Raw genomic sequence first — 15,779 nt, 5'->3', positions numbered from 1 at the left:
CCCTCACGCCCCTTACCTGGCTTTGGGAAGGCGGGGTTGGGGGTGGGTTTGGCTTTGCACAGCGTGTCATAGTACCCAACTCCACCTCCCCCTCATCCCAGACCACACCCCCTCCCTGGCCCTGCTTCATGCCCTGAGATTGCCTAGCTCAGGGGTCAGCAAACTTTTCCAGCAATCTTCTGCCCCACAAATAACCCAGAGATGCATTTTAAATAAAAGCGCACATTCTACTCATGTAAAAACACCAGGCAGGCCCCACAAATAACCCAGAGATGCATTTCAAATAAAAGGACACATTCTACTCAAGTAAAAACGTGCTGATTCCTGGACCATCCGCAGGCTGGATTTAGAAGGCGATTGGGCTGGATCCAGCCCCCGGGCCTTAGTTTGCCTACCCATGGCCTAGCTGGAATGTGCTCCTGAACTCTGACAATGCATCTTGCATGTCTGGATGGAGATTAAGAGAGAGGGTGTTGGTAGAAACTAGCCAACTGCACAAAGGTAAACTTTACATTTGTTGCTCCACCTACTTTTGCATCTGGCACCACCCACCACTGGCATGTGGCCCTTGGAAGGTTGCCCAGAAGGGAATGTGGCCCTCATGTTGCAAAAGGTTCCTGCCCTGTGACATTTTCCTGATGAGAAAATCATTCCCACCCATTTGCTCCCTAAAGGAAAGCATATGCGTGCCATTATCCATAGGTCTTAATGGGGCAAATAACAGCTTTGGGCAGTGGTGCCATCCTGGCAGGGCTCTGGGCAAATGTCTAGGGCCCCACTGAATAAAATTGACAGGAAGATCCCCAAATGCAGCCGTGCCGGCTTACCACATTTTAAAAGTTAAGTTCTTGTTGTTAGCATCTGTCTGTCTCGAGAGACAATGGAGTGCACCTCTGGGGGTGAGACTGCAATCCTATATACCTGTTTACCTGGGAGTGAGTCCCACTTGACTCAGTGGGCGTTTCTTTTCCGTAAGCATCGGATTGTGTTATAAGTGATGTAATACACATTAATACACAGTGACTGCATGCCTGGCATCAGGGTGTGTGTGGAGAGGTCAGTTTCATAAACCACAGTGCTAAATATGCTACAGAATAGGGACACTGGGAACTCTACTCCAGCACTGCCATCTTAGAGGAGCTGTCTTAGAAAAGTTTCTATCTGCTCCCAGTGCTGGGTTCCTTTATCATTCAGGTGTAGGGGAGGGAGAAGCAGACTACATTGACCATGTTAAGTAGATCTCAAAATACTTGTTATCTGCCCTGTTTGACACAGAAAATTGTTGTGCATGCCACATACTATATACCATACATACCTGTCAGGTTGTGTGTTTGTTTTTTAAATCCAGAATATCTAGTCTTGTCCCTGCCCTGATCTTAAAGTCCCAACAGTTTCAAACCACAACAAAATTTAAAGGAAAAAAAAATCACAAGTATTCTAAAACGTGCATTAATATTCCTAATGGTTGTGTTAACATAGACATCATAAATAAGATGCTTCCTGTTTTCATGTTTTAAGTCTGAAAGGTAAATTTGAAATATTTCACTTGGTAAATTCTAATCCACACATCTGTTGCTAAGCTAGGTAGGAGGTTGTTAAGAAACTTTGCTAAACCAGATAGATAAAATCAAAAGTCATGGAAGACCTGGATTAAGTTCTTGAGATCTGAGCAATACAACAAATCATCAAGTTGAAAGCCCAGTGTTAATGGTTTATTTTCACAAACTATAAAAGTTGATTTTATAGCTGGGGAGGGCTTAGTTGCAGAGTGTACACATTTGAAGCAGAATGTTCCAAGTCCGTTCTCTAGTCTCTCCAATTTAAAAATGAACACCAGGTAGCAGGTGATGGAGAAGACCGAGTAATAGTGGAGAACCTCAAAACATTGTGAGACTTCCAACTCCCATCAGACTCAGCCAGCAAACAGGGATAGTGGAAGTTACCAACACCTGAAGGGTCACTAGTTCCCCATCCCTGTCCTAAATTGTTGGAATTTGTTGGTAACCCTTTCTCTCCGGAGACAAGGGAGGCGTGCACCTTTGAGGGTGAAGTCAAACTATTGCAGAGCATGCTAGATAGATAAAACTGTTGATATTGCTCTGTGTGAGGCAGCTTTGGGTGGTTGTAGAAAATATATTCTATGCCAAAACACATTTACCTCATTCTTTCTCTCTTTTAAAATCTATTTAGGGCACCTGGGAATTTGCTATTTGCTGCTGAATGCCACCGCTGATGTAGAAAGTCCCATGGGAGGGTTGACACCTTTGCAACTTGCCGAGATGTTTGGGAATGAAACTATAATCGCCCTTATCAAAATGCACGTAAAGAAATTTAAACTTGAAAATAAAATGTTTGCCTGATCATCTTGTTGAACAACATCCTGTAGATTTTTTGAAAATATACCACCTATTTTAATTTTTCTATTAAAGCTTTTTCCCCTGCACAAACTTGGGAGGTGAGTGTGTTTTCTTTGTTAGAAGTCTGGCATTCTTTACCAATGGTGCTCCTTCAGTTATGTTCAATTCTGTTTTGAATGCTTTATTTATCTCAATCTGAGGCTGCTTCCTGGTTTTCTTATATTTCTGGGTTCTCAGCTGTGACAGAAGGGACAAACTGCTGGTGGGAGAACAGTACAGTCATACCTCGGGTTAAATATGCTTCGAGTTGAGCGCATTCGAGTTGCGCTCCTTGGAAACCCAGAAGTAACGGAGTGCAGATTATAACATGACTTCACGCGCATGCGCAGAAGCAGCGAAAAGCGACACGCGCATGCGCAGACATGCCGTCGCTAGTTATGTTTACCTCTAGATGTGAACGGGGCTCCGGAACAGATCCTGTTCATATCTAGAGGTACCACTGTATGTTGCTTTGAGGGCAAGAGCAAATTGATTCATGGAGAACCTGAGAACAGGGAAGGGAGAAAGTGGTCATATGACAGCTAGTCCTGCCCTGCCTGGAGCAATTAAATGAGAACATAAGAAGAGCTTGCTGGATCAGGCCAATGACCCATCTAGTCCAGCTTCCTGTTCTGACAGTGGCCAATCAGATGCCTGTGGAAGGCCTGCAAGCAGGACCTGAGTGCAAGAGCATGTTTGCCTTCTGCATTTTCCAGCAAATGTTCTTCAGAAGCATGGTTGGAGGCCGAGCAATAGCCATCATGGCATGAGTTCTAGTATCATGAGACCACGGGGGCAGATTTTCTCCACTTTCCCACTTTCTCCATTATCTTAACTAAAAAGTCCCAAATGCTTCAACCTTTCCTCATAGGAGACCTGGACCCACCACGAACCAAGGTGGAAGAGTAGGAAAGAGGTGAGATTTGTAGGGAGGGCAAAGTACCTGGAATGTTAGGGGGGGGAGTGGGAAAAGATGCTAGGATAGTTGTGGTGGAAAAGAGAAGATGGGAGGAGACATTCCCAGTATTTATCAAATTTAATGGACATTTAGATAGTTTTGGGATATTCACATACCAGACTCCTTTTGCAGTGGGATTGAGGGGCTGAATACAGTTGTACCTTGGAAGTTGAATGGAATCCGTTCCGGAAGTCTGTTTGACTTCTAAACCATTTGGAAACCAGGGAATGGCTTCTGTTTGGCTGCAGGAAGGTCCTGCAGCCAATCAGAAGCCGCGTCTGACATCCGGGTTCCAAAGAACATTTGCAAACTGGAACACTTACTTCCAAGTTTGCGGCATTTGGGAGCCAAAACGTTTGACTCACAAGGCATTTGGGATCCAAGGTATGTCAGAATGAGCCCCAGAATAAAACAGCTTTCCTTCAAGATGCAGTTGACATAAGCTGAGTAACATTTACAGGAATAGAGAGGCCGTGAAATCACATTATGCCGATAATGTACTAATATTGTCCTATGAAACGCCAGTTATTAACCCCAACAGCTGATGAGTCAGCCATTAAAGAATCATGCAATGGGCTTAAGAGCCAAGGGAAGTAAAAGACTGCTTGTCTCCTGTCTCCAGCTTTTTGAACCACTTGCTGTAACGTATGATAACTATGTAAAATCCTGGGCATAGTAATCTGGAAGTAAGCTCCATTGAACTCAGCGGTACTTACTTCCGATTGCATAGGTTCAGTTTGTGAAACAGGTTCAGCTTTAGCGAAATATTTTCAGCCAGCCAAAGTACAGCTTTTAGCTTTTAGCTAGAAACACAGACATCCTTGACCATTTAAACTGCTGGCATGAAGTAGGAACCCCATCCATGAAAAGTTAAGATGTATCCAGCCTTTGCTTTATTGTTTAACTCATTCTCTGCCTTCCTCTATGCTAATCTGCCACAAACAAACTGGAATGGGTTATAATGAAACCTCATTCACTTGCCAGAGAAAGAAGGATCTGTCAATTCCCCTGGTGCTCTGGCAGATGACTTAATTGCTCCTGCTCTGGAAAAAAGTATTTGAGCTGCAATCCCTCTGTACTGCACCACAGAAGCTGATTACTAATCACTGCAGCCCTGATCTGTAGCCTTCTTGACTACAAAGATTGTTCATAGCATAGCAATCTTTCATTTGAAATCACAAGGTGGTATACAGTGAAATAAAATATTAAAATTACAATTAAAAAATAATCAGCAGCCAATAGGTTAGGGCATACATAAAATTAATGATCTGGAATAGTGCATTCTTGTTTCAATTTTGCAAAGAGAACCAGTGTGCTGTAATAGATGGTTGGACTGTGACCTGAGTAACCAGGGTTCAAATCCCCACTCAGCCACGAAGTTCACTGGGTGACCTTGGGCCAGTCACCGTCCCTCAGTCTCTATCCTACCTCACAGGGTTGTTGGGAGGATAAAATGGGTAGGGAGAACCACGTACACTACCTTGATCTCTTTGGAGGAAAATATGGTATATAAATGTAATAAACTTAATCATAACAAAAGCAATAAACATCACTGAGAAATATGCTAGCATAAATTTCTCAGTGATGTTTGCAGAATACCAGGTACAAAATGAGATGGTCAACCTAGTTTTTAAATCTTGGTTGGGACTCTTGTCTTCTTAGGGTAACATCCATGGAGCAGTTAGAAACCCACATGCTAAATATATCAGATTCTGGGCTACATAGTGAATTGTTTTCCTACACCGATGATGGTGTAAATCCTATTCTGGCCACAAAGGGAATGTAAAGTGCCAAATCTATCTCAGTTCCAGCACCATAAACCACAGTGGGATTTCATCAGGTATTTATTTGACTCCTGTATACTTGCAGCTTCCTTGGAAAAATTCCTCTATTTAGTGGTTTTTTCCACTCCAAAATTCCTTCTTTGCCTTCTGAAATGCTGGGCTGATTTTCTCCTCCTTATGCAAAATTAACAGAAAATATAGACTGCGTCCCATTTTCTTAATTACCGTAAAATACAGATTTTAAAAATGGTAACCAATCCTTGCTTCTACACAAATCTTTGTTGTGCAGTTATTCTATGCTGCGAATTAATGTTTCATTATTCTCTCTATGAATGCTTAATGATCTTTCAAGATTATTTTAAATGTTTTCCTGGAAGCTCAGCCATTACAAAGCAGCTGCTCAATAACATATAAACATATAAGCATAATATATATATATATTTTAATATTCGTTTGGAAAATCCACCCTAAAAAGTTGTATTTACTCTTTATAACAATGTAGGAAGGAAGGCTTGTTAAATTGTCAATAACCTTCCTCCAACTGTGAGACATCTGGCTAATTAATGAAATCTAGTTCTTTTATGGTGTTATGCGTTTGACTGACTCAGTTAGCAGTAATGAGACAATTTGCTGGGGTTTTGCCTGACAAACTTGATGGGTGATTTGGGGATAAGAGAAAGGGGCTTCAGTGATCCTTAATGTTGCCTGGATTGTAATGTCTATCCAGGCTATGGGTTTTGACACACCTGAAAGAGTTTGGGGTGGGGTGGGGGGTGCAGAACAGAAAGTTAGAAACAAGTTTGGATTTGGGAAAAGACAGCTATATAAAATGTGTAGCTCAAGTCAGCTAGCCTCGGAGCAGATTGGTTTGTTGCTTTGTAGAATCTGAAGCAGCCTCATTCTACCTAATGGTAAGGCCGGTCCTACCTGTAGGATCCATAAAGGAAAAGCTGGATTTGTGATGGTTTGACTTGCCAAGTGTAACAACCTCTCAGGGTACTCCCAGAAGTTTGGTGTTATGTACTGAAGTTCTCACCCTGGGCCAGCAGGGGGATAATGTAGATAGTTATGCAAATAAGGGATCAAAAGTGACCTTCAGTGACTGGATAGTTTTAGAAAATTGTTACAGTTACGTTGTACTGGAGTTCTATATAAGCAGGCTGACTGAATCCTTCAGTTTAGTTCTGTTCTGGCCTGTGAATAAACAAGAGCTGTTTGAAGAATTGCTGTGTCGTCTGATATGTTCACCCACAACTTAACAGTTACCTTATATCACAAACTGGTCATTCAGCTCTGATTTTTCTTTGTGCACATCTGGTAGGTTAGCACCTACACATTTGCATTTTTCAGTCATAATACTCACTGGTGTGCAGCCACTTGCCAACCATACCAGTGGTTGGAGCTCACTCAACCCCAAGTCCTTTCCTCTCCTTTCCCTCAAGTACTCCCGCACACCTCAACTACTTTTTTCATCATCGTCATCATCATTATTATTATTAGAGCCTGATGATGCACTGTGACTGCAGTCTCGCAGCCAGGTAACCCCCCACATTTACTCTGTGGAAATTCTGAGTATCTGATATGATCCAGTATGAAAGTGGCTTGTAGCCATCAGCGGATATAAGTTTATTTGTGTCACAGGAGTGTGCAATTCAGTAGTCACACAATTCAAAATTGGATTTAACTTATTATTAGCCAAAGCACAATCTCTACAATCTTGGTTGAGTGTCAGGCCTAAAGAGCAGAGCAGCTCATTCCTGGTGGATTTACCGTATTTTTTGCTCTATAAGACTCATTTTTCCCTCCTAAAAAGTAAGGGGAAATGTGTGTGCGTCTTATGGAGCGAATGCAGGCTGCACAGCTATCCCAGAAGCCAAAACAGCAAGAGGGATTGCTGCTTTCACTGCGCAGCGATCCTTCTGGCTTCTGAGATTCAGATTATTATTTTTCTTGTTTTCCTCCAAAAACTAGGTGCGTCTTATAGCGCGAAAAATATGGTATTCTATGAAAATCAGTTGCTGAGGCTGAAAGTCCCTGCCTCCTCACAGCCGTCTAAGTGCCCTCCTTCTCAGGGTTTTTTTCCAAGTAATCGGAGACTGTACCTGCATGCAGCCAACCTCTCCTCCACCCTTTGCATGCCTCTTCTGGTTCTGGGAGACAAGTGGGGAGGGGAGGACTCTTCACCAGCCTGACTCATCTTTGCCTCTTGGCCTCCCTCTTCCTACTCTCCTGCTTCAGTTTCAGCCTCTGATTCTGTCCACTCTTAAATGACAAGTTTTTAGCCACCAGCTATTAGGTAAGCAACACAAAATTAGAGTACAGTAGTAATCTTATTGCATGTGAAATTCCTCAATATAATCTGAATGGCATGTTAAATTTCCTCACATGTGTAATAAACCATTTACTCAACCTTTATTAGCTTTCCCCTGAACAAAAAATTAACTGGAACAAATATTCCCAAACTGCAATTAAAGCAACATAGTGAATGTAGGGAATATGATCTGTTTGGGGGAAAAAATAAGCTAGGGCCTAACAGAAAGGATAGGAAATATTTGAGCCCCTCAGAGACGAAATCTGAACTGTGATATTTGAGGAACACTTTGAACTTAAACAAGAGTGTCAACACAGCACTAATATTTGTGAAGGAGCAATATAAAAAAACCAAAGAATAGTTCTCTCTAGGGATTAATAAAATGACAGTAGAGAACTTGAAAGGTATTCTGAGGAAGGTCAGACCCAGCAGTTTCTGAACTATGAACAAGGAAATATATATAGACAGAGAAAGGGAGAGAGAGAGAGCGAGAGAGAGAGAGAGAGAGAGAGAGAGAGGGAGGGAGAGAGAGAGAGATTTTTTCCCACCTTTCATATCATCCTTCTATGGCACAAAAGAAATCCTGGACATAGCACAAAATGTGGAAATATTCTAAAACACTTCAGATTAATGCTACAGCAACAATCCTACCTTGGTTACTAACAGTCCCCATCCCATTTCCAGCCATCATTTGCTAATCTCTCAATGTAAGGAGCTCAATATAGGGAAAATAATAATTATAGGATTGGCTTGTCAGCCCTACTGTGTACACACAATACCTTTAAAGCACATTTTAAGGACACCTCCCCCCTAAAAAAATAAATTGTAGACTCTGTCCTTTGTTAAGGGTTGCTGCGATTTGTATCCGTGAGGGGTAAACTCACAGAAAGAGTGTGTGTTGAGTGTTCTTTAGAGGTCTACAGTAGTATGTACTGGCTGCCCTGCACCCTGAGTGAGGAATTTTTTTGGCACAATCCCATAATATTTCTTATTATCACAGTAATTCATTTCCATACAGTTGCTTTCTTCTCTGTAGGTACCTGTATTGTTGTTGTTATTCTTTTTATTCTTTTCATTATTATTAATTTATTAATTTAGTGCCCCCTTTGTCTTGGCACCCTATGCAGTGGAACTGCCTCCACCGCCCCGAGTTTGGCACTGGCTGCAGTTATAGGGTAAACCAAGACTCTTTTGGGGTGCTAATGCTGTGAACCCCTCCACTGCAGGCTCAGGGTGAGTATATATGTGTTCACAAACGATATAGCCCCTAAACTAAAGACACCAGTCTCTGCTGTGTCTCGTTCCAAAAGGAAACATAAACCCAGAGTAAGCTCCGGGATCCCCTACAATCTCGCACTGCTCCGAGATTGGGGTGCCAGGCAACTGGATCCCCACAGCTTCCAGACTGCTCCTATTCACCTGAATGTTTGCATATACATCCATGCAAGTAACCTCGCGTCTAGTTTGGCCAGTTAACACCCAGGCGGGGCGAAAAGTGTTTTTAACCTTGAATTTAAAACTGCCGTGAGGCGACCCAGGGGTGCCAACTTGAATAAAATATGCATAATCGATCACATGACGCGGTGCACTATTTGAATGGCGATGCCGACCGACTTTGGGGGAACCCTGCAGCCTCAAATATTTTATTGGAGGGCCGAAGCCCCCTCCTTAGCCCCAAGGAGCTGGCTCCTCTGACCCGCCCTGAATAGCTGCCGTTGTTCAAACGACCCGCTCGCGGAGGTGGGCGCTCTTTTGAGTTCCTCGGGCAGTTGAGGGGAAAGGTTTTTGGGTTGCTTCGCTTCTTCCCAGAGAAACGATGCGCTTTATTTTTAACGGCGGTTTCCCGAGCGACTGGGCAGCCTTGGGAAAAGGGCAGCGCTCGCCTCTGCAGCGGCGACGTCCCTTCCTCGAGGGTCGCCTGAGGGAAGCTGCAACAGCCCCTCATTTCCCCTCACGGAAACCCGGCCTTTCGGAGCGGCGGCGGCGCTGCTGCCTTGTGGCGGAGCGCGGCGTCGAAGGAGGGCCTGAGCTTGAGGCGGCCTCTCCTCCTCCTCCCTCCCACATAATATTTCTTTCTCCCTTCCCCTGCGTGGGTCACATGAGAAGGGGCGGGCGAGCCTCGCTTAGCAGCAGCAGCAGCAGCAGCGACGGGCGGCAGCGACAGTCGGGGAAGCTCCGCTGAGGAGAAACGAGGCGAACGAGGACATCGGCAGCCGCCTCGGAGCTGAGGGGAGCCGGAGCCGCCGGCCGCCAAGCGCCCCCCTCAGGAGTCCTCGCGGGCTCCTCGCGACGCCTCTAACATCGCCCAGTGCTCGGCCAGCAGCCCCAACATGGACGAAGACGGAGGAGGAGGAGGAAACGGTGAGTAGTGGCGGCAGAGGAGTTTGGTTTGGGAGCTTTATGAGGCGGCGGCGGCGACGGCGATGGATAAGGGGGACTCCAGCATCGCCCTCACACGCAGAGAGACCAGAGTGCCTCTGAGCGTGTGCAGAGTTTCCCCCTTTAACGCAGGGATTCTCAGACAATTTCAGGAACAGTCTGTCAGCTTCATCCAAGGAGGATCAGGGGAGAGATGTGTGTGTGTGTGTGTGTGTGTGTGTGTGTGTGTGTGTGGTTTGGGTCGCCCTATTTCATCCTTGCAACAACCCTGTGAGGTCGGTTTGCAAGTTGGGCGGTGTCGGTCCCAAGAGTCTGACAAACTGGAGAGCTTCGTATACCAGCACTTTTTTGTTTATGTTTTTGGCTCTGCGAATTTTAATGCTTCTTGTTTGGTTAGTTCCCATAGTGAACATATATGATTTGGGCGATCAGCTGCATCCTTCCTGTCGAGATCCAGAGCAAACTTGCCTGAAGTGCAGTTTGATACTTTAAAAAAAAGAAGAGTCTCTCTCTCTGTGTTTTGTTGTACTTCTTGTTGTACTCTGTTTTGTTTGTAATTCTTGTGTGGGGAATGAAACCAAGTACCAATTTCTCGCTCTCCCAGTTCTGCACTTGAGGGAGTTTAAAATCCTTTCCAACAACACATGATTACATTGTCATGTCAGTGAAGTGCATTTTGATTCAGAGAAGAATTGAATTGACAGGGTCAAGTATGCAGATATATTCCACCCTCTCAGAATAGTCTCCACACAGCTTGAGGATTTTTTTGGTCTCCGGTGGACTTCTGCTCCTGTTCCTGACACGTACCCCAAGCACAAAGATCACACCCTTGCCTTCCATGTACTGGCCTGTTTCTATACAGTACTTGTAATCACCAATGAAGATTAAAGTCCTCCTTGCAACACCTGTAAGCATGCACTGAATTTTGGAAACAGCTGACTCCTTTTACTATGCTTTTGACCAGCCCAATTGTAATCACAGTTTTGAGGGACAGGCTGATTGGCATTAAGCTAACCATTTAAATGATTTGAGTGATGAGTGATCCTTGTTCTCCTGAATGACGCCAGTCACCATGTCCCTTGCTTCTTTTGTTGCCCCACTTCTCAGTTTCCAAATTTAGTTTTGCGATATGTCAGAGATTGAGTTGGGTAGTTTGATCCTGACAGCTCAAAACTGTGTTGCTTTCTACTTTTTTGCAGGGCAGGGAGGAACTCTGTGAGCTGGCAGCTGCTGTCAGTTTGTGGGGCTAGCTAGCAACCTCTTGCAGTGGCTGTCCTCTGTGGTGACTCTGATCCCTATACAGTGGTACCTCGGGTTAAGTACTTAATTCGTTCTGGAGGTCCGTACTTAACCTGAAACTGTTCTTAACCTGAAGCACCACTTTAGGTAATGGGGCCTCCTGCTGCTGCTGCGCCGCCGGAGCCCAATTTCTGTTCTCATCCTGAAGCAAAGTTCTTAACCTGGAGCACTATTTCTGGGTGTGTAACCTGAAGCGTATGTAACCTGAAGTGTATGTAACCTGAGGTACCACTATACAGCAATTTTTCCTTTCATTTTACCATCGCAAATATTACTATTTCCCCTACAGTTCCAATCCCCATGTGTTCCTATGTATGCTTAGTCCCTTGTTCTAAATTCCATTGATTCACAGACAAAATGGGACATCCCTTTTTTACATTTGTGAAGCTATACATAGTTTCACAGTGTTTCTGTCCTTTGCAGTTTTATTTTGGCAACATAACCTCTTCTCCTATTTTTTCATCCTGTTGCAGTTTGACCCCCTCCCAATAGCTACTCATATCATGTCTCCCATTCTCTTTTTTTTATAATATTTTTTATTAAGTTTATAAAGTGCAGAAAAAAGAATAGAGAACAGATTATAAGAATAAAATAGAAAGGTTACAAATTTTCATGTTCTTTTTTCCAAATCTACTGGACTTCCCCGCATCCTCCCAACCCTGCATTCTCTGTAATACAGAACATCAGCAATTTGTTAACTTGTTTCAATACTTGTTGTATCCTTCATTTTATCATGTTACCCAATTTCAAATGTGTTATAACCCAAATCATGTACATTTTCATTTAAACACAATAAAGTTGTTTCATTATTCTATCTCTGACTTCTTGTACCTTAATTTCCATTTCTTTAGTTTAACATTGCTGAAGCTAGAATTTCCTAAAAGGTGCATTTTTTAACATTCATACAACTTAATGTTTTTTCAAATAGTCCTTAAATTTTTTCCAGTCCTCCTCAATTGTTTCTTCTCCCAAGTCTCGGATTCTGCCAGTCATTTCGGCCAGTTCCATATAGTCCATCAACTGCGTGTGCCATTCCTCCAGTGTGGGTAGATCTTGTGTCTTCCAATGCTTTGCAATCAGGATCCTTGCTGCTGTAGTGGCGTACATAAAAAAAGTTCTATCTTTCTTAAGCACTCTCTGGTCCACCATGCTCATGTCTCCCATTCTCTATAACCACTTCCACTCTAATAAAATAAAATAAAAAAGCCCTCCTCATGCGTACCTCTTGACATGGTTTGTTCCTATCTCCTAACTGCACACAACTCCCATTCATGTATATTTTTCTCTGCCCCCACACTGTCGCCCACGGATTGCTTTTTCACATATTTATCAGTGCCTCTCGGGATGGGGTAGAGGATTGAGAGACATGAATATAATAAGGAGTAGTGAGTAGTTCTCAGGCTGCTGCCTGCTATATAAAGAGGAGTGTTGTTGAAGGAGGAGCTGGGTTAATCTTTCTGGCAAGGCAAAGCAAGCACTGCCTGTTTTACTAATTCTAATGTAGGGATGCTGTTCTGACTGGGACTGTTCCATTCAGCATGGAGGACAATAGCGAACTCTGTGTCATGGCATACCCTAACTTATTAATGTCCCCTTCCCATTTTCCCCCTTGAAAGGTCATCTGTTTCTGGAGGAGGAAAAATGAATGCATAGTGTTTAGGGGTTGTGTCAATGGTTGCAAAAGGCAAGTTAGTGATGCAAGATGAGGCCTGGGTATAAAAGATCCTATAGAAAGGGGAGAAGACTAAGGGACATTAGAAGCCACATGGAGATGCAATGAACAGTTTCAAATGGTTGATTTGTGCCACCAGTAGTGTTAAGGTCGATGACAAATTGTTCGTTCTTTCACAGTGAAATCCTTGTGTGTTCTTTAGCCTGCCTGAAATTGTGTATACACTTTGCTGAAAACAATGTGTGATAGAAAGGTTAATTGTTTCTTATAGTTTGACATGGGGACTGTTGCTGCCTCACTCTAGGTGCAGCAGTAATTGCTAAGCGGTTTATCCAGTTTGAACAGGCATACAGTTTCCATAGACATTTACTCAAATGTTTGTAAACACATACCTTTAAAATCTAGGACGTGCATTTCATAGTGTCCTTGGGTACTCCTTCAGGCTGTTGAATTATAATGGATGCGCCCATAGTTTGAACATCATATAGGATTTTCAACAAAAGGGATTGGGTTAAGCCATTTGAGTTAAGCTTTGCCTAATCAAACAGCACACAAAGGACAGTGGTAATAAAATTGTAAAAGTAATTTATGTAATTTCATGACCAAGGCATTTTATCAAGAAGTCCTTAGAACAACCATGGGACCCTGTTTCCCTCCAGGTATATGCTAGACTGCAGCTCTGATCATCTTTGACTTTTGGGTATGCTGACCAGGGCTGATGTTAATTGGCGCCCAACAAAATCTGGAGGGTCACAGGTTCTCATCCCTGCTTTAGAATAAGGAAGCTGAATTTGTTCTGTGTTCCTTTATTTATATTTGTTGTGCAAATATATGAAGAGCTAGTTATGTGGCATGAGTAATAGTTGCATTATGATCTCTTGCACTAAGACTAAGAAGCTAGAATTCTGAAACCAAGTGGGTGTGGTGTGTTTATCTTGACGTAAGGAAAAAATGCTAGGATTAATCAGTGACATGTTGCAGGAAGGCATCCTATAAACAAGCAATGCTGCCATTAACATTTCTCAGCAGTTGTTTCCTGAGCTGTTTAGTAGGTATTTGAGACTGTTCCTTCAAAAGCAAAGATGTGTTTTGGGCAGTCCTGTTTTCTACAAACTAGGTAGGGGGTAAAATGTTAAATAAGCTGCCAAAATGAGCAAAGTTAGACTTTCCATATTTAAGACACTTTTGTGTAGGTTGTAGTATGTGTTTATAAAGAATAATGGGCTCCACATGCAGGTATCTAAACAAAAAACTTTTGAGACTGTCTCCTCCTTTATCTCAGCCTCAGATGAAAATTGCCTTTTTGTGTCAGTTTTGAATGATAAGGGGACTTAGAAGAACCCTGTTGGTAATTGTCGCCCATCTTTAAAGCACTTCCCTTTGGAGGTTCTCCAAAACTTGAACCTTAATGTGTTCCAGTTTGATATGAATGCATAAAAACAATCACAAAAGTGTTAAAGCTACAACAACAATATATTGAACAAATATAGTGGAAACTCTTCAAAATAACATTAATTATTGTGTTGAACTTTACTAAGGTTTTGCACTTTATTGGTTCTTTTATATTTACTGCTCATAACTATACTGTTGCTGGAAGATCTCTTGCAAATTTAATCAAGGATATGTAGTTCATTGGGACGCGGGTGGTGCTGTGGGTAAAAGCCTCAGTGCCTAGGACTTGCAGATCGAAAGGTCGGCAGTTCGAATCCCCGCGGAGGGGTGTGCTCCCGTTGCTCGGTCCCAGCGCCTGCCAACCTAGCAGTTCGAAAGCACCCCCGGGTGCAAGTAGATAAATAGGGACCGCTTACTGGCGGGAAGGTAAACGGCGTTTCCGTGTGCTGTGTTGGCTCGCCAGATGCAGCTTTGTCATGCTGGCCACGTGACCCGGAAGTGTCTCCGGACAGCGCTGGCCCCCGGCCTCTTAAGTGAGATGGGCACACAACCCTAGAGTCGGACACGACTGGCCCGTACGGGCAGGGGTACCTTTACCTTTACCTTTTTATGTAGTTCATCAGGCCCTGATGATGGGTCCAAAACTGGCAATCCAGCTGGTGGTGCTTCCTTGTAATGTCTGAAAGGATGGGCATTGCATACAGTGAGTTTGAGCCCCGTATTATTTTTCCAAGCAGGCTAGCATTGTGCTGTAAAATTAATTTGGGGAAATAAATTAACTGAAAACAATATAGAGATTTGGAGGTAAGGGGTTAACTGAAGAGGAGTTGAATTGATTTGGAGCAGGATCTATTGGGCAATTAATGTGTTGGGCAATTACCCCAAATGGAAGGATTGCAAATGGTGGATTGCAAATGAATTAAATTTATCTGGAGCGATTTGGATGGGGAATTAGTTGGCTTGACTTCTACAACATTTGAACTCTAAAGTTGCATATCCAGTAACATATGCAAATCTGTAAGGAAATAACAACAAGCACATACTCCAAATACAGGCACAGCTTGTGAATGGCCCCAGACACCTTTTCCTTCACATATTAAAAACATGCCCTGCCAGCTGAATATTCACACAGTCACTCATTTGGCTCTGGTTGGCAGCAGCGCTTGTAATGTCCAAAGATGTTTGTTGGACAACATTCTTCTTGTTGGTTTATGGAACTAAAAATGCCAAGTAACATTTAAAACGAAACCCAAGGATGTTTTGTCTCATTACACCTCTAAAGTAGCAAGTATCAACATTTTAATGTGGTTTCCTTTTAATATTCACAGCTTGTTCAAATTAGACTTTCTGAGACTGTGCATGCATAGCAGGAAATCTGTTCTCTCTTTTTTAGTCCAAATTTATTTTGGCTTTTTAAAAAACCTCTCCTGTGTTGACACCATGTTTCCATCTTTGTATTTTTAAGTGTATTGTGTTTTCATTGGGTAGAGTAGTGGCTGCGTCAAGCTTCCTTGCAGTGATCTTTTTCATGCAGAGAGATTATTTGAACTGTAGGTAATCTGAGCCGGCAGATGGGAAGGAGATTTTC

General features: G+C 43.1%; 2 protein-coding genes across 5 annotated transcripts in view; both read left to right on the top strand.

Moving 5' to 3' along the window:
• The window catches only part of LOC310831210 (small integral membrane protein 10-like protein 3), a 29,268-nt gene extending 26,821 nt beyond the window's left edge, over positions 1-2,447 (top strand). For all 4 annotated transcript variants that reach the window (XR_014557784.1, XR_014557785.1, XM_083711642.1 and 1 more), the window contains one exon: positions 2,191-2,447. Coding sequence is in view for 2 of the 4 variants with exons in the window: in XM_083711642.1 (XP_083567768.1) it covers positions 2,191-2,360 (170 nt within the window). In the remaining 2 variants the exon portion in view is untranslated. The remainder of the gene's footprint in view (positions 1-2,190) is intronic.
• A 6,568-nt stretch (positions 2,448-9,015) lies between these two features.
• CYTH3 (cytohesin 3) overlaps positions 9,016-15,779 on the top strand; it is a 65,923-nt gene continuing 59,159 nt past the window's right edge. Inside the window, exon 1 of the mRNA XM_083711705.1 lies at positions 9,016-9,810. Coding sequence (XP_083567831.1) covers positions 9,780-9,810 — 31 coding nt within the window. The 5' untranslated portion in view covers positions 9,016-9,779. The remainder of the gene's footprint in view (positions 9,811-15,779) is intronic.

The sequence above is a fragment of the Podarcis gaigeae genome (genome assembly GCF_964106915.1).
Source record: "Podarcis gaigeae genome assembly, chromosome: 14".
NCBI lineage: Eukaryota > Metazoa > Chordata > Lepidosauria > Squamata > Lacertidae > Podarcis > Podarcis gaigeae.
The sequence above is the reverse complement of the archived record's forward strand: the minus strand, read 5'-3'. Positions and strand labels throughout refer to the sequence as shown.